Source organism: Saccoglossus kowalevskii, chromosome 4, assembly GCF_978046115.1.
Source record: "Saccoglossus kowalevskii chromosome 4, keSacKowa6.1, whole genome shotgun sequence".
Classification (NCBI taxonomy): domain Eukaryota; kingdom Metazoa; phylum Hemichordata; class Enteropneusta; family Harrimaniidae; genus Saccoglossus; species Saccoglossus kowalevskii.
In genome coordinates this window covers 10323907-10343709 of record NC_140644.1, presented here as the reverse complement: position 1 = coordinate 10343709, position 19803 = coordinate 10323907, and the positions used below count along the sequence as shown (strand labels likewise).

At 36.2% G+C, this 19803-nt stretch overlaps 1 protein-coding gene across 1 annotated transcript; it reads right to left on the bottom strand.

Moving 5' to 3' along the window:
• Nucleotides 1–4616: 4616 nt before the first annotated feature.
• On the bottom strand, nucleotides 4617–17251 carry LOC100375781 (uncharacterized). The gene is made up of 5 exons (XM_085498236.1): nucleotides 17236–17251; nucleotides 16259–16464; nucleotides 12615–12952; nucleotides 8572–8690; nucleotides 4617–5326 (listed from the first exon to the last, which is right to left on the bottom strand). Exons 1-5 carry the CDS (start codon nucleotides 17249–17251, stop codon nucleotides 4617–4619), a joined length of 1389 nt encoding a protein of 462 aa, XP_085354362.1.
• Nucleotides 17252–19803: the final 2552 nt, after the last annotated feature.

Genomic DNA, 19803 nt, shown 5'->3' with positions numbered 1-19803 from the left:
TGGATTGAGTTCAGCTATTAGTAGCCATAAAAGCACTGTCTGTACTATGTACTACAACTAACTGGTCAATGGATTGAGTTCAGCTATTAGTAGCCATAATAGCACTGTCTGTACTATGTACTACAACTAACTGGTCAATGGATTGAGTTCAGCTATTAGTAGCCATAATAACACTGTCTGCACTATGTACTACTACTAACTGGTCAATGGATTGAGTTCAGCTATTAGTAGCCATAAAAGCACTGTCTGCACTATGTACTACAACTAACTGGTCAATGGATTGAGTTCAGCTATTAGTAGCCATAATAACACTGTCTGCACTATGTACTACAACTAACTGGTCAATGGATTGAGTTCAGCTATTAGTAGCCATAATAGCACTGTCTGCACTATGTACTACAACTAACTGGTCAATGGATTGAGTTCAGCTATTAGTAGTCATAATAACACTGTCTGCACTATGTACTACAACTAACTGGGGTCAATGGATTGAGTTCAGCTATTAGTAGCCATAATAGCACTGTCTGTACTATGTACTACAACTAACTGGTCAATGGATTGAGTTCAGCTATTAGTAGCCATAATAGCACTGCACTATGTACTACAACTAACTGGTCAATGGATTGAGTTCAGCTATTAGTAGCCATAATAGCACTGTCTGTACTATGTACTACAACTAACTGGTCAATGGATTGAGTTCAGCTATTAGTAGCCATAATAGCACTGCACTATGTACTACAACTAACTGGTCAATGGATTGAGTTCAGCTATTAGTAGTCATAATAGCACTGTCTGCACTATGTACTACAACTAACTGGTCAATGGATTGAGTTCAGCTATTAGTAGTCATAATAGCACTGTCTGCACTATGTACTACAACTAACTGGTCAATAGATTGAGTTCAGCTATTAGTAGCCATAAAAGCACTGTCTGTACTATGTACTACAACTAACTGGTCAATGGATTGAGTTCAGCTATTAGTAGCCATAATAGCACTGTCTGCACTATGTACTACAACTAACTGGGGTCAATGGATTGAGTTCAGCTATTAGTAGTCATAATAGCACTGTCTGCACTATGTACTACAACTAACTGGTCAATGGATTGAGTTCAGCTATTAGTAGCCATAAAAGCACTGTCTGCACTATGTACTACTACTAACTGGTCAATGGATTGAGTTCAGCTATTAGTAGCCATAAAAGCACTGTCTGCACTATGTACTACTACTAACTGGTCAATGGATTGAGTTCAGCTATTAGTAGTCATAATAACACTGTCTGCACTGTGTACTACAACTAACTGGTCAATGGATTGAGTTCAGCTATTAGTAGTCATAATAACACTGTCTGTACTATGTACTACAACTAACTGGTCAATGGATTGAGTTCAGCTATTAGTAGTCATAATAACACTGTCTGTACTATGTACTACAACTAACTGGTCAATGGATTGAGTTCAGCTATTAGTAGCCATAAAAGCACTGTCTGCACTATGTACTACAACTAACTGGGGTCAATGGATTGAGTTCAGCTATTAGTAGCCATAAAAGCACTGTCTGCACTATGTACTACTACTAACTGGTCAATGGATTGAGTTCAGCTATTAGTAGCCATAAAAGCACTGTCTGTACTATGTACTACAACTAACTGGTCAATGGATTGAGTTCAGCTATTAGTAGTCATAATAGCACTGTCTGCACTATGTACTACAACTAACTGGTCAATAGATTGAGTTCAGCTATTAGTAGCCATAAAAGCACTGTCTGTACTATGTACTACAACTAACTGGTCAATGGATTGAGTTCAGCTATTAGTAGCCATAATAGCACTGTCTGCACTATGTACTACAACTAACTGGGGTCAATGGATTGAGTTCAGCTATTAGTAGTCATAATAGCACTGTCTGCACTATGTACTACAACTAACTGGTCAATGGATTGAGTTCAGCTATTAGTAGCCATAATAGCACTGTCTGCACTATGTACTACAACTAACTGGGGTCAATGGATTGAGTTCAGCTATTAGTAGTCATAATAGCACTGTCTGCACTATGTACTACAACTAACTGGTCAATAGATTGAGTTCAGCTATTAGTAGCCATAATAGCACTGTCTGTACTATGTACTACAACTAACTGGTCAATGGATTGAGTTCAGCTATTAGTAGCCATAATAACACTGTCTGCACTATGTACTACAACTAACTGGGGTCAATGGATTGAGTTCAGCTATTAGTAGCCATAATAGCACTGTCTGTACTATGTACTACAACTAACTGGTCAATGGATTGAGTTCAGCTATTAGTAGCCATAATAGCACTGTCTGTACTATGTACTACTACTAACTGGTCAATGGATTGAGTTCAGCTATTAGTAGCCATAATAGCACTGTCTGCACTATGTACTACTACTAACTGGTCAATGGATTGAGTTCAGCTATTAGTAGCCATAATAACACTGTCTGCACTATGTACTACAACTAACTGGGGTCAATGGATTGAGTTCAGCTATTAGTAGCCATAATAGCACTGTCTGTACTATGTACTACAACTAACTGGTCAATGGATTGAGTTCAGCTATTAGTAGCCATAATAGCACTGTCTGCACTATGTACTACAACTAACTGGTCAATGGATTGAGTTCAGCTATTAGTAGCCATAATAGCACTGTCTGCACTATGTACTACAACTAACTGGTCAATGGATTGAGTTCAGCTATTAGTAGCCATAATAGCACTGTCTGTACTATGTACTACAACTAACTGGTCAATGGATTGAGTTCAGCTATTAGTAGCCATAATAGCACTGTCTGCACTATGTACTACAACTAACTGGTCAATGGATTGAGTTCAGCTATTAGTAGCCATAATAGCACTGTCTGCACTATGTACTACAACTAACTGGTCAATGGATTGAGTTCAGCTATTAGTAGCCATAATAGCACTGTCTGCACTATGTACTACAACTAACTGGTCAATGGATTGAGTTCAGCTATTAGTAGCCATAATAGCACTGTCTGCACTATGTACTACAACTAACTGGGGTCAATGGATTGAGTTCAGCTATTAGTAGTCATAATAACACTGTCTGCACTGTGTACTACAACTAACTGGTCAATGGATTGAGTTCAGCTATTAGTAGCCATAATAGCACTGTCTGCACTATGTACTACAACTAACTGGTCAATGGATTGAGTTCAGCTATTAGTAGCCATAATAGCACTGTCTGCACTATGTACTACAACTAACTGGGGTCAATGGATTGAGTTCAGCTATTAGTAGTCATAATAACACTGTCTGCACTGTGTACTACAACTAACTGGTCAATGGATTGAGTTCAGCTATTAGTAGCCATAATAGCACTGTCTGTACTATGTACTACAACTAACTGGTCAATGGATTGAGTTCAGCTATTAGTAGCCATAATAGCACTGTCTGCACGATGTACTACAACTAACTGGTCAATGGATTGAGTTCAGCTATTAGTAGCCATAATAGCACTGTACTATGTACTACAACTAACTGGTCAATGGATTGAGTTCAGCTATTAGTAGCCATAATAGCACTGCACTATGTACTACAACTAACTGGTCAATGGATTGAGTTCAGCTATTAGTAGCCATAATAGCACTGCACTATGTACTACAACTAACTAGTCAATGGATTGAGTTCAGCTATTAGTAGCCATAATAGCACTGTCTGTACTATGTACTACAACTAACTGGTCAATGGATTGAGTTCAGCTATTAGTAGCCATAATAACACTGTCTGCACTATGTACTACAACTAACTGGGGTCAATGGATTGAGTTCAGCTATTAGTAGTCATAATAGCACTGTCTGCACTATGTACTACAACTAACTGGTCAATGGATTGAGTTCAGCTATTAGTAGCCATAATAGCACTGTCTGCACGATGTACTACAACTAACTGGTCAATGGATTGAGTTCAGCTATTAGTAGCCATAAAAGCACTGTCTGCACTATGTACTACAACTAACTGGTCAATGGATTGAGTTCAGCTATTAGTAGCCATAATAACACTGTCTGTACTATGTACTACAATTAACTGGTCAATGGATTGAGTTCAGCTATTAGTAGCCATAATAGCACTGTCTGCACTATGTACTACAACTAACTGGTCAATGGATTGAGTTCAGCTATTAGTAGCCATAATAGCACTGTCTGTACTATGTACTACAATTAACTGGTCAATGGATTGAGTTCAGCTATTAGTAGCCATAAAAGCACTGTCTGCACTATGTACTACTACTAACTGGTCAATGGATTGAGTTCAGCTATTAGTAGCCATAATAGCACTGTCTGCACGATGTACTACAACTAACTGGTCAATGGATTGAGTTCAGCTATTAGTAGCCATAAAAGCACTGTCTGCACTATGTACTACTACTAACTGGTCAATGGATTGAGTTCGGCTATTAGTAGCCATAATAACACTGTCTATACCATGTAATATAACTACCTGGCTCAGAGTAGTCATATTAGCACTGTCTGTAGTATGTACTACAACTAATCCGGGCTTGAGTTCAGCTATTCATAGCCATAGTACTCGGTGACACTGTCACCACTATATATTGCAAATAATTTGTCAATGACTCGAGTTAACTATTAGTAGTTGCAATAGCACTGTCACTATTATTTACTGTAACTACATTTAACTGATCAGCAGAGGTACATGGCAGTGATAAACTCACGTCACAGCGGTTTTCATTTTTGGAAAAAACAGACTGTGTGGTTATTATACTATCAGTGCATGAAGACATACTAGTTGTTGTAATAGGGGATGTCACGAGAGTTGAGGAGAGGAGGGGATTAGATGCTAAAGGGATCGGCATAATATGGGCTGGTAATTGAGATGGTGAAGCTTGAAGAATCATAAACCCTCCAGGTGTACCAACTACAGGATATACTGTTACTCCCTCTGGGAAAGCGTTTGTTGGTAAAGCTGAACTTAAGGATGTAGGTAGTGTGACAGGTATTGTATTAAGAGTGCTTGTAGTCAATTGTGGAGATGTCGTAACTGTTGGCACAGTGGCGGGTGTATCTTCCAAATCTTCTTCTTCTTGTATCAACTGCTGTTGCTGCGTCTGTTGTTGTTGTTGTTGTTGGTTGTTTTCCCGATTTACATAGTGTCCATGTGTTTTGATGTGTTTCCGCAATGAACTAGGATCAGTGTATCTTTTATTACAGCCGACAACTTTGCAGTAATAAGGTTTCTCTACAAAATGAGTTCTTGTATGTTTGAAACGATCACTGGAATTGGAATATCTTTTATTGCAGCCTTCTACAGGGCACACATATGGTTTCTCTCCTGCAAAAAAAAGACAGTAAATATTTTATTTTCAGCACTGGGAAGAAGAAATTGAATATATAGCAGTATAGCACACCAAAATGAATCGAAAATTCATTCATAACAGCTAATTCATACATTTTCATCAATTTTAAAATCAAAATGGCCGCCAGAGTTGGAGTTACTGCTATGGAGAAATCACTGTTTCCATGGAAACAAATTCAAGAATATGTAGAGTACTTTAATTTTTCAAATTTTATGCTGCCTGTATAATGTTACATCACAGATATGGAGAGTGGTCTGTTCAAGTACAAACCAATGACAAACACCTCAAAATAATGATATACCAAAGACACTAGAGAATACAGGGATATTGCAGCAGCACTCTTTTCTTTGATGTGACATCTCCAGGAATTCAAATGTGATTTTGAACATTCAACATACAAGATTACATTCAAATAATCCATGACAAGTTGCATCACACGGATGCACAAAATTAATGAAAATAATAATTATGTTTATCAACAGACAATTTTTAGAAAATAAACAAACCTGCAATACATTAACAGTATGAGATAAATTAGTAGAATTTGAATGAATTTGGTATGCAATGTTTTCAACAAGCGACCTGATGGTCAAAATAGCTTCACTGTTCTACAAGAACTTTGTGGTAGCCAAATTGAGCAACGCACACCCATAAAACAAAATGTGGTTAACTGATAAAAAAGTAGTTTGATAGAGAATAGAGAACTGATGATATTGGCGCAAAAAGAACAAATCTGACTGAAGTCTATTCAAGGTATCTACATGCCAAGCAATTGGGATGGTAGTTTTCAAGAAGAAGTTGAAAATAACATTTTTTACCAACAATGACAAAGATTTGTCAAAAATAAAGAATTGAAGATATAGTCACAAAATGAACAGATCTCGCGAGGTCCACCCAATAGTTTTCAATAAGATGTCAAAAATGCAATTATTGACAGGCAACGGCGCTCAATCACCTATTTGATTAGCTCCTCTTTGTCATCATGATGACAGCAGAGCTTAAAACCGGGTAACGAAATGGCTTGGTGTTAACATTTAGCAGAGCAATTACATTGTGACACGCTGAAAGTAGATGATAATACAATATTTTTATTCATTGGTTTTCAAACAAAAACAAGTCTATACCACAGGACGTGAATAGTAGAACCCAAACTACTGTAAAGTCTGTTAGAAACCTGGCTTCTATTAAAATGGTACAATGCGACAGAGGGGATGCGGCTTCTATTAGAGCATCTACACGTATGAGAAATGATGAATTTTTGGTTCTCAAATATTCAACAAGCAGCCTATCTGCTGAGATAGCTCCGCTGTTAGCAATGCACATTTCAATTAAAGAACTGAAGACATCATTAGAAAATGAACAATATGGATAGTATCAAAGCAAAGATATCAAAGGTCCACATGTGGTATCTATATATGTAATATCAAATCAATTGAACTTTTGGTTTTTAACAAGAAGTCGAAAATATCACTTTTTACCAAAAATTACAAAAATATTCACCAAAATTAGAGAATTGAAGATATCATCACAAAATGAACAAATCTGAGAGAGGTCCACATGTAGTACCTATATATGTAATATCAAATCAATTGAACTTTTGGTTTTTAACAAGAAGTCGAAAATATCACTTTTTACCAAAAATTACAAAAATATTCACCAAAATTAGAGAATTGAAGATATCATCACAAAATGAACAAATCTGAGAGAGGTCCACATGTAGTACCTATATATGTAATATCAAATCAATTGAACTTTTGGTTTTTAACAAGAAGTCGAAAATATCACTTTTTACCAAAAATTACAAAAATATTCACCAAAATTAGAGAATTGAAGATATCATCACAAAATGAACAAATCTGAGAGAGGTCCACATGTAGTACCTATATATGTAATATCAAATCAATTGAACTATTGGTTTTTAACAAGAAGTCGAAAATATCACTTTTTACCAAAAATTACAAAAATATTCACCAAAATTAGAGAATTGAAGATATCATCACAAAATGAACAATTCTGAGAGAGGTCCACATGTAGTACCTATATATGTAATATCAAATCAATTGAACTATTGGTTTTTAACAAGAAGTCGAAAATATCACTTTTTACCAAAAATTACAAAAATATTCACCAAAATTAGAGAATTGAAGATATCATCACAAAATGAACAATTCTGAGAGAGGTCCACATGTAGTAACTATATATGTAATATCAAATCAATTGAACTTTTGGTTTTTAACAAGAAGTCGAAAATATCACTTTTTACCAAAAATTACAAAAATATTCACCAAAATTAGAGAATTGAAGATATCATCACAAAATGAACAATTCTGAGAGAGGTCCACATGTAGTACCTATATATGTAATATCAAATCAATTGAACTATTGGTTTTTAACAAGAAGTCGAAAATATCACTTTTTACCAAAAATTACAAAAATATTCACCAAAATTAGAGAATTGAAGATATCATCACAAAATGAACAATTCTGAGAGAGGTCCACATGTAGTAACTATATATGTAATATCAAAGCAATCGGACTTGTGGTTTTTAACAAGAAGTCAAAAATATCACTTTTTACCAAAAATATTCACCAAAATTAGAGAATTGAAGATATCAACATGAAATGAATGAACAAACCTAAGAGAGGTCTACCCAAGGTACATATACACCAAGTATCAAAGCATTCAGGCTTGTAGTTTTCAAGAAGAAGTCGAAAAAGTAAAACATTGACACTGACTCGTATGATAAGCTCCGCTCAACAAAGTCGACAGCGAAGCTAAAAAGATTGGGTGCGACTTCTATTAGGGATGCAGCTTCTAATAGAGATTTTACGGTAGTTTGTTATAAACATATTTGGTACTGAGTATTTTACAAATTGGGTTACTTTAAACTATTGGAAATAATGTGATACAGCTAATGTGGACTTGTTGCCTGCACCGAGACGCTTACGTTATACAATGTGATGTTCCGTAAAATCTGTATTAGAAGCCGCATCCCTTATAGAAGCCGCACCCATTCTTTTTGAACAATTGAGACCCAAAAACTCATATGTGTAGATGCTCTAATAGAAGCCGCACCCCCTCTCTTGCAGTGTATCATTTTAATAAAAGCAGTGGCTTTTAATACAGATTTTACAGTACCAAGAGATGTCGTACGAAACATCATTCTACCTTTGATGTTTGCCGCGGTTGCCTGTATCTACTGACTTTGCTCATACTAACCTGTGTGTGATCTGTTGTGGATTTTCAAATTTTCTAACCTTGAGAAGCATTTATCACACTGTGGGCATCTATGCGGTTTTTCATTGGTATGTGTTCGTACGTGTATTAGCATTTTGTACCTGGAAAAGAAAACACCTCATAAAGACATTGTGATTACATTTATTGTCTTTTGTGATTTAAAGCAGGAGGGTGGTCACCTGCGCACACACGGGAATTGAGTCCCAAACGATTATAACAACACACACTAACAACGCAAAGGCTCATGGGTAGACACCTGTATGCGCAGGTGACGACTCCCCTGCTTTAAATGATTTGTAATCCTTGTGATACATTTCATTCACTGTTTGTGCACTTGAAAAAAATGCAACAAACTGCATGTATGTACCAGGATTATTATTAAAATATAAATTATTATTTTTCTTGAAAAGTAAATATATAATTATGTAATTTGGATTATTCATTATTAAAATATTGTAAATGTTATGTCACTCTCTCTAATAAACATCACCTTTATAATTAATAGTAGCGTATCAACATTTTCTAATATATGATTTGAGAAATCGTAATATCAGGGACCGAATCGATCCAAAATATCAGGGATGTACAAATTTTGATGCCAGGCGTGGTTTGAGCAGCTTAGCCAGAAAAACAACTGAAAAACAATAACTCTGGTGACCTTGCCCTTTGTTATATAATATTATTTCCTTCATTCTAGTTTGTTGAAATATGAATATGCATTGTCATAATTAATTTTGAATACAAACAAGTTTTAGGATTGAAACAGCAGTGAGAAAGCAGCCTACCAAAAGTTCTACCAAAAATATCTTTTTCGAGGGAATTAATATTCATAGTCTGTGGTATAACTCACATCACATATTGTACATGTGACATATGTATGTCAAACTGCATTCAACCAGGGTGCAACACATAAACACATCACATGCTCAAAAATTGTGAGCATAGAATGTAAATTTAAACAGATCGAGAGAGCAGTATTTTTGTTTTGATAACTTTGGACTAAACAGACATAATTTTCTATCAGCTTCAGATCTTGATTAAAAGTTTGGCATCCAAAGGGTAATTCATAGGAGTGCTTATATCAATTATCTGATATCTTATTTTCTGGTATAAGATACTTTAGGAATTTTACTGCTATGTTTGCACACGTGTATTAGACTGTGCAACAACTCTCTCCGTGAGTTGGCATTGAAACCCAGTCTACTATTCTCATGGGATTTGAGAGATACATTACCAATGATATTACAAGATAAATGATTTACTTCATTGAACACATACAGCAATGCAAGGACCAGTGACCTTTGAATGTATCACCAGTGATCAGTCAAGCAGAAACAGCCAACAATTGTTATCAGACTTTGACTACTAATTTCTCAATTTTTGCATGATATTTTCATACAGGACATCTGTTGTTCAAACTTAGAGAAGATTTTATACTTAGAAAAGTCATTATGTACACATTAACAATTATTAACAATGACGTCGCCGCCGCCGCCGCCAGTGACGATGATGACAGTCATTTTCCCCTTAATATATCTTTCCCTTCCATCTTTGATGATACAGGCAAGGTAAAAATACTAGCGACTGTGAAGATACAGTTTAATTGGAAGTAAAAAGTGAAAAAGTAACCAAGGATTTATGAGATGAGGGTATGTAAGTACATGATATGCAATGATGATTTCACACAAATTGAAGTCACCATGGGAATTGCAATTTGCATTCTAATGCACAACTAGAAATGTCATTTATCTCATCACGTGCAAACGATGTCAAAAACAATATGTTGGCGAAACAAAGACGGAGCTCAGAACCAGATTTAATAACCACCTATGGACAGTGAGACACAACCAAGACACACCAGTAGCCATGCACTTTAATAAAACCAACCACGACATAGACGATATTTCATTTACTGGCATAATAAAAATTAACAAAACAGACGACCACCTTAGAAAAAAACTTGAGTCTATATGGATAGAAAAATTGATTACACAAACACCACTGGGCATTAACATCCGCCAGTGAGGGCGCATTTATCTAACAGCGCCACCTATTACACCTATAAATAGGTTTCCACCCTCTGTATGGGTTATGCCAATTTACATCTCACGGTATTCCAACAGAGGTAAGTCTTTGGAGTATTATTATTATTTTTGTAAATACATTATACTTGTAATCACGTTATTTTCACTGGACCATTTCAATCACAATCATTTACACATTGTATATACATGTGTATTTGTTTTACAACAGTTTTCTTGAAGAAGCCCTATTTCTAGGGGGAAACGTTGGAATAAACATCACAGAACTGACCAGGTGTATTGTCGTGACAATCCTTGTGTTATTTGCATATTATCAACCCGCAATACTAGCTACTGGGGATCGTCTGATTTAATATTGTTGATTATTCTAATGCAAATTATTTAGTCTGAGAAAGAATGATTTTTTTTTTTTATAGTGTCCATACTTATTCACAAAACATATATTGTTATACCTACGTTTTGTTTTATTGAATATGACAATAATCGTGTTTATTTCTGTTTCTGTTCTGCCAATCAAACTGTTCCATGAATCCAACATATTCTGTCACACTATATGATTGCATGCATGAAATGGGATCACTTTCAAAAGCTTGCAAAATTGCAAGAGGTCGCTCCCATAAGATCTTCAACATAGACACATATCATCTTGTACAACCAACGATTAATTTGTAAATATTTGTAAACTCTATCTCAGTTGCAGCTTTACCCCATCATGCAAAAACAATAGGTTATTTGTTTTGAACAGCACGATTTGAAACATTGCAACATGAAGCAGGTTGGAACACATAATTGCCAAATAGGTCATACTGAAACATTATTCTTGTTGAAAGACTAGACACTCATCCCTAATCAAAGATTTGAATGCAATCTAAATCTTTTTCACACTTTCACAAGGATATTCAACAAGCAGCCTCTCGGCTGAGATAGCTCCGCTGTAAGCAATGCACATTTCAATTAAAGAACAGAAGATATCATTAGAAAATGAACAATATGTATAGTATCAAAACAATCAGACTTCTATTCTAAAATATCACTTTTTACCAAAAATTACTAAAATATTCACCAAAATTAGAGAATTAAAGATATCATTACAAAATGAACAAATCTGAAAGAGGTCCACATGTAGTACCTACATATGTAATATCAAAGCAATTGAACTTGCGGTTTTTAACAAGAAGTCAAAAATATCACTTTTTACCAAAAATGACAGAAATATTCACCAAAATTAGACAATTAAAAATATCATCACAAAATGAACAAATCTGAGAGAGGTCCACATGTAGTAGCTATATATGTAATATCAAAGCAATCAAAGTAAATGACGTTGATATATTCAAAGCCAGTACAGAGTTGCATACAAGTTGCATAATTACAGTACCGTCGGATATAATAACAATTTTACTAGATCGACGTGCGGACCACGAAAGAAAAAGGTTGCTAAGGTAATGCGCCAGTTCAGTGCGTGACTTGGGATCAAATACACACTTGATGTCAGCATCGCCGCGCAGCAAGTTTCGCAAAGAAGTACTTGCATCCCAAAATGATGTCGCTGATCACTCAGTTGTCGCAGAGTGTGTGAATCCTCTATAAGATCGCCTAGGACGGGGTATCAGCCGAATCGGGTATATGTGATATCAAAGCAACTGGACTTGCGGTTTTTAACAAGAAGTTGAAAATATCACTTTTTATCAAAAATGACAAAAATATTCACCAAAATTAGAGAATTGAAGATATTATCATGAAATGAACAAATCAAAGAGAGGTCTACTCAAGGTACATGCACACCAAGTATCAAAGCATTCAGGCTTGTAGTTTTCAAGAAGAAGTCGAAAAAGTAAAACATTGACATGGACGACGACGGACAATCACTCATATGATAAGCTCCACTCAACAAAGTCGACAGCGGAGCTAATAAAAAGATTATGCTGACGTGCACATTTTGTAACAACATTCGCAGATTTAAACCAAACCCGAGATCATTACCTTGCGTTGAAACCTTTACCCTTTCGGGGACATCCATTCCATCGACAGCAATACTCAACATCTTTCTCCGGCCGTATATGATGATCATTTACATGATTTACTAAATCTTCTAGAATTGAAAATTTCTGGTTACATTTTAACCACTTGCATTCTAGAATGCCAACAAGTTGATGGTGTTCTAATTGGCCTACATGTTCCATGGCCTGCTGTAACTCATGATTGGGTTTATCATCATTCTGAGAATCCGAGAGATTTGCTGTGTGAAATATAGTTCTTGTGTAAATAGGCTGTGATTCATGCTCAGATTGGCAGCTTGATTCTTGTGAGGTATTCGTGAACTAAGGGGAGAAAAAAAAACTATTATTACCCCAATAAAACATTATTTTTAAACATTCATTAGCCTGACAAGGTTGTGCGAGTTGCGCCTTCTGCGGTGCTCCAAACCCAACACACACCAGACAGAAGGATGTAGTTTTCACTTGCCCCGACGATTTTTTGTCAGAACGTCAGATAGTGACAGCCATCAATGATTAACCATTCACGGCAGAGTTTATTTGTTGACATAATGTGTGATAAGGTGCTGACCCCCTCCACACGGTATCACCATGACCACCAAAATGAATGAAACTCATTGCAAGAAGGCGTGAACTTTGCAAATTTGCAGTATTGATCTTGCCGACGAGACATACACTATTCTGTCAGGCGTTAGTGGTGTCTGATGCAGTTCAGCCAGCGAGGGCGCCACTCACGCCTACATCTCAGGCTATCCCTTCATAGACACATCAGAAAGTTTTCGAGGTTTGATTGCTTGATTTGTGTACAAAGCTACATTTGTAGTTATGGGCATTTCAAAATGTGCGACAGCTGCTCCAAAGACTTTTAAATATCTGTCATAAAATGTCCCCTTCAATGTCCATAGTCACTTTTTGTGCAGGTACGTGTTTTGAGCAGTTTTAATGATATGCACGACTATTACCCAATGGTGTGAATCCTTATTTACTCAAGTTTGAAATGGTTTGTTTTCAGAATAGGGACTGGTTTAAAATTGGATGTTATTGTGAACTGTTTACAATATGGTACACAGTAAGGGGAAACGTGTTTATCCAGAAGCACATGTGGGGAGGACAATGCAATGTAGGACTATGTACTATACTTGTAGCTGATAAACTTCAGTTAAAAGCGTGTATGACATTGCTTGGATTCTACCAAGTTTCTGTATCTGGGTAAATAGTGTTTAATCAGCCTACTTCCAACTTCTCAATGCCTGTTTAACACCCATAATGTAAATCTTGTAGCATTTTGGGATTCACACCACTGACTTGGGTACTTGGTAAACCACTACTGTAGAATACTTTATTTTTACTTGGAATTTATTTTTGCTATTTTCGCTGAAGGGATGATTCCATGAAGATAAAATCCAGCGAATATACTTTTTTCCCAATATTTCACATTAAACTCATCAAAAATCAGTGAAAATATATTCTACACAAAACGCCCAAAAAGCCTTTTCAGCGAAAATTAATTCCAGCGAAAATAAAGTATTCCATAGTATTTGCAATTTAGAAACATTTATTTGAATTGTATTAAAATGTTTGCTTCAATCTCAAAATACCAGCATTAAAAATTTAATAACGGAAATCTCAGGTCATTTGTAATTGAAAGATTAGTTTCAATATGTTGATAGTTTATGTCAGTATCTCAATTTAAGATCAGTGATTGTCAGCAACCAGCCAAGTCAATTGTACTTGTAACAAGCAGGGCAATATTCATTCAACCTTATCTTATTTATTAGAAAAAGTAGGCATAGTATGTAAAGTAGGTCAATGTTTAATTATTGAACTTTGTGGTCACAAAGATCCCAGCCATTTCACATGTTATGCAAATATGAAACTGAAATCTACACTATTTTTCAATCAATACATGAAGCATCTTCTGCAATTACTGTGACAATCCAGAGCTGAGACTTGATGATGTTATTCAATATGAATGTATCGGACCTATGGCTTTTCCCATTAGATTATATACACTAACCGTACAAAGATCAACTCAACTCAACCACACCCAATAGCGATACTATGTGTAGTTGTTTAAAGATATAGAAAACCTTCACATAACACAGTTACAACTAAACCATTAGTACTATCTTCCTTCTACTACCATAGATGTTACCCCCCCCCCGCTACCACTGGTGCTATTGCCCTCTGCTACCATTGGTGCTATTGCCCCTCTGCTACCATTGGTGCTATTGCCCCTCTGCTACCATTGGTGCTATTGCCCCTCTGCTACCATTGGTGTTATTGCCCCTCTGCTACCATTGGCGCTATTCCCCCTCTGCTACCATTGGTGTTATTACCCTTCCACTACCACTGCCCTTATAGGTGCTATCCCTACTACCATTCATGCTATTGCCCCTTCTGCTACCATTGGTGTTATTACCCTTCCACTACCATTGCCCTTATAGGTGCTATCCCTACTACAATTCATGCTATTGCCCCTTCTGCTACCATTGGTGTTATTACCCTTCCACTACCATTGCCCTTATAGGTGCTATCCCTACTACCATTCATGCTATTGCCCTTCTGCTACCATTGGTGTTATTACCCTTCCACTACCATTGCCCTTATAGGTGCTATCCCTACTACTATAGGTGTTATTGCCCCTCTGCCACCATTGGTGCTATTGCTCCTCTGCTACCATTGTTGCAGTTACCCTTCTGCTACCATTGCCCTTATAGGTGCTATCCCTACTACTATAGGTGTTATTGCCCCTCTGCCACCATTGGTGCTATTGCCCCTCTGCTACCATTGTTGCAGTTACCCTTCTGCTACCATTGCCCTTATAGGTGCTATCCCTACTACTATAGGTGTTATTGCCCCTCTGCCACCATTGGTGCTATTGCCCCTCTGCTACCATTGTTGCAGTTACCCTTCTGCTACCATTGCCCTTATAGGTGCTATCCCTACTACTATAGGTGCTATTTCCCCTCTGCCACCATTGGTGCTATTTGCTCCTCTGCCACCATTGGTGTTATTGCCCCTCTGCTACCATTGGTGATATTGCCCCTCTGCTACCATTGTTGCAGTTACCCTTCTGCTACCATTGCCCTTATAGGTGCTATCCCTACTACTATAGGTGTTATTGCCCCTCTGCCACCATTGGTGCTATTGCCCCTCTGCTACCATTGTTGCAGTTACCCTTCTGCTACCATTGCCCTTATAGGTGCTATCCCTACTACTATAGGTGCTATTTCCCCTCTGCCACCATTGGTGCTATTTGCTCCTCTGCCACCATTGGTGCTATTGCTCCTCTGCCACTATTGGTGTTATTGCCCCTCTGCTACCATTGGTGATATAGGTCTTTGTTACCATTGGTGCAATAAAATAAATAAATTGTATTTGGTCTATTATAAGTACAAAGATGAAAATGCCAAATCCTATTATTTTCAGTGCTGGATGTATAATTACAAGCAATCGATTTACACATTTATAGTGTTCATTGTGCTGAGAGAAGGCAGTGTTAAGACTAAGTTTTATTCAATCGGCCTGTTCATTGCTGAGAAATTGTAGATGATCACATTTCCAGTATCATCATCAATGACAGTGGAGCCAAAAAGATGATAACTGTTTAACTGTAATAAATATTACCTGAATGACTGTTCCCTCCACATTGATAGTGTTTGCATCAGATAGGTTATTAGGAATCAATCCATGGGGTTCTAACACTGCAGACACCACTGGAGAATCCATTAAACCAGATGTGGACAAGTTTAATGGTCTGGGTAATCCTGATGCCGTAATTGTTGTATCACCCAATAGATTGGATGACTCATTCTCACATTCCATTAGCAAGGCTGAAACATTGAGAACAGAAACATCTATCTAATTAATCTTTATATCCCCTTTGCTCCTATTAGCAATGCATGCGTCTACGTAATTGACATAGATATGTCAATGGTCAAAATAAGTCATATTTTAAATTACCGAGGGGGGGGGGGTATCTATTATACAATACACATAACTGTTTAACATGCACTATTATTGGAGATGTGATTCTTCTAATAGAGTAAATACTATTGCAACCCCCTAGTACTAGTACTATCAAAAGCTAAATTGAAGATCACAAGCAACTTTCAACCTGTGGCTAACATACTTTTAACACAGAAATTTTCTATGGAAATCACACAGTTTGGCGTTACATACTGCCAAACTTTTTTCTAGGTTTATATATGGTCTGATAACTGCAAATGGTAACAATGATTCATATAGACAAGTTCATGTGAGTATTTTCGGAATTATTGATCAGTCCCTCAAAAAGAAAATTTTTGAAATTAAAAAGGAAATCCCTATTAAAAAGGATATCAGGAATTCAAGTATCATTAACAAGCAGAATTGTGCACAGTGTTCATGTGAAATAGAACACCGGGATGTCAACATTATTAGCACAACAATATATTTGTATTTGGTGTTATTTCAGCAATACTTTACTTTCAACACTTCAATGTTTTTCAATTTTTCAGAATGCGGAAATATGCATGTGACAGATATATAATTTCAGGATGTTTTCTCTTAGGTTGACGTCAGCAAGCATGAGTGCTCACCGCCAGAGTAGCATCAATTCTTGCCTGCTCTAAAATTCATGTCTGTTGACATCAATCCACAAGAAAATATTATGGGATTATATATAAATATTTACGTTTGCTATGGGTAATTTGATGAGTCAAACAAAATTGAAAAAAAAAAAAAAACAGATCATAAGTACCGGTAAAACAGCATTAGACTGTCATGTAATATCCTCTACATCATTCACAGTTCCATTGATTTAAATGTTACATGGGAAAAATAACTATCAGTGTTTGAGGCCTAAAACTTTGCAGTAGCGCCAAACAAGTCTCAGAATATATTGGCCTGGCTAGGCTCACTTATTAGACTGTTGATGAATGTAAAATGATAAAAACAGAATTTCACTTTTGGACATAAAATCTGAATATTCCATCAAAACCAATAATGAAAGCCAGCCTCTTTTTTCAATTTGCAGTTCGTGCATACCATCAACTCTTTGAGTGGCAAACACTGATAATGATGAGAATAGCTTCTCTCACCTAGTTTACCAATACTATGCAATGTGTTTCCATCCTTCACATGCTTAATATCTGACTGCATCTGTAATTAATACAACACATCAAATGCAGGTCATTTTCATATTGTTTACACATAGAGAGTACAGGATTGAATCAACCTCTACTTCAATGTATTCTTATGATAACATTATTAATATGCACCATAATCATGAATAAAATCCAATTTTTTCTTGAATATTATTACAGCAAGTCTCCTGAAGTATTGGGGCAGCCAATTTGCAGTCTCGCTAGCGAATTGGCCAATTGCTTGACTAAACATGCTTTTGAAATCCCGTTGGTGCCAACCTGTGGCCACACCTACTCTGGATGAAGTATATTACAGTATGGGAAATACAATGATTTTATGTAGTTGAATATAAATAAACGATTTTGTAAAACATTTTTACTACCTCGTCTATGTTTTTTTTCCAAATTATTTGAATGTAAGATTGAAAGTAAATGTGGTCGCAACTGTATTTTATGGAATATATTGTCCTCCACCCCATCCTGTAAATGGTAAAACCTCTAACAAATGTACTCGTCTATTTGGAAGCAAGTGTACTGCAATTCAGTAGATTATTTACAGGTGAAGTGAGATCTTGTACAGAGGATGGGCGGCTCAACAAGGTTACACCAAAAAACAACTATATTATAACGAATTGATGGTTTTTTTCACCAAGTTAAACAGCCTTCTTTTCAGCTCCTTTATGAAATGCAAAAAGTTACGGTCCACACACTTTCAAGAGCCAATCAGCGACGGGGGAAAGTGTCCGATGTTCTTTGTGTATTGAGGTATTTGTTCGTAAGGCTTTCCCATGCAAAAAAGAAGAATGTGGTCAAATTGTATTACTGATTGGCATAACCGCATAATGTTACCCCAAGTTTTTTATTTTTCTCCTGACTTGTAGGAAACTGAAAAACCTGTTTTTTCAAATCGTCTCTGTATATAGTTTCAAGCCATATTCAAGATAGCTAGCTGTCTGCATATAATAAATATTGCATTTATAATATTCTTATCACTTGTACACAAGTTGACTGTGGTTCTGACCAGGGAAAGGCATAGATTTTTCGTAGTCTTACGATAATAGACTGCATCTATTTTACTCAGCTACAGGTAAGTTTTCTAATATCGACAGACTCAAGAACTATAAAATATCTGCTACATGGAGGACATAACTAGCTGCAATTCTGTAGTCCTTTGTTATACTGTAGTTCGTTTTTTTTAGCATCAGTGGAAACTCTGTGGTTTCAGGCATTTTGTATGTGTTGTCATAAATTTTAATAACTTTTTGACCTATTTTGTAGAATTCTTCTGAGGAAATGTGACAAATTTTGTGTGTGACCCATCAACTGGGTTTAAAAACAGTAATTAGTTTCAGCTAGTTCTGTAATCATCACCCCCTCACCGTTCGACAAACCCAACAGATATTTAGTTATTTACTTTTTCTATAATTTTTGACTTTGTATTGAGCTTTATGTTATTAATTTATTATATTTCATGCAAGGCAAAAAACCCTTAGTGTGTGGATAAATTATATACAAATATGATTTAAAGGGAATATGAAAATTATACTATTAATTCATTATGTGGAGAAATCAATGTTCAAATAATCAAGGTTAAATTAAACAAAAAAAAAACTGAAAGTGATCATTGCAAAATATGAGTATTATTTCAAAAAAAAGAGAGTAAGTTTTCCTTAGGACCGCCTCACCCATAACTCTAATCCTACCTTTCCAGCAGCTATCCTTTTTAAATTGTATATGCCCCTCAGGACATGTGATCTAGAGGGGAATATATAATTACATTGGAGGAGGGGCTGAGGTGTTAGGGTTCAGATTATGGGTGGAGAGACCTTAAAGAACTCTACTTTTTAGTTCAAAATAGTGTTGCAGAATTCGATGAAATGACAGAAGACACTTGAAGTAAATGTCATAATAAATGAAAACGAACAATAATGTGAATGTCAGACCGTGTATTCCTGACCTGGTATCTAAACGATTGGTACCCTAAAGGTCACCACAAACTACAAGCTGTTGACACTGGTATACCAAAGATAAGGGAAGTAGTTGCTG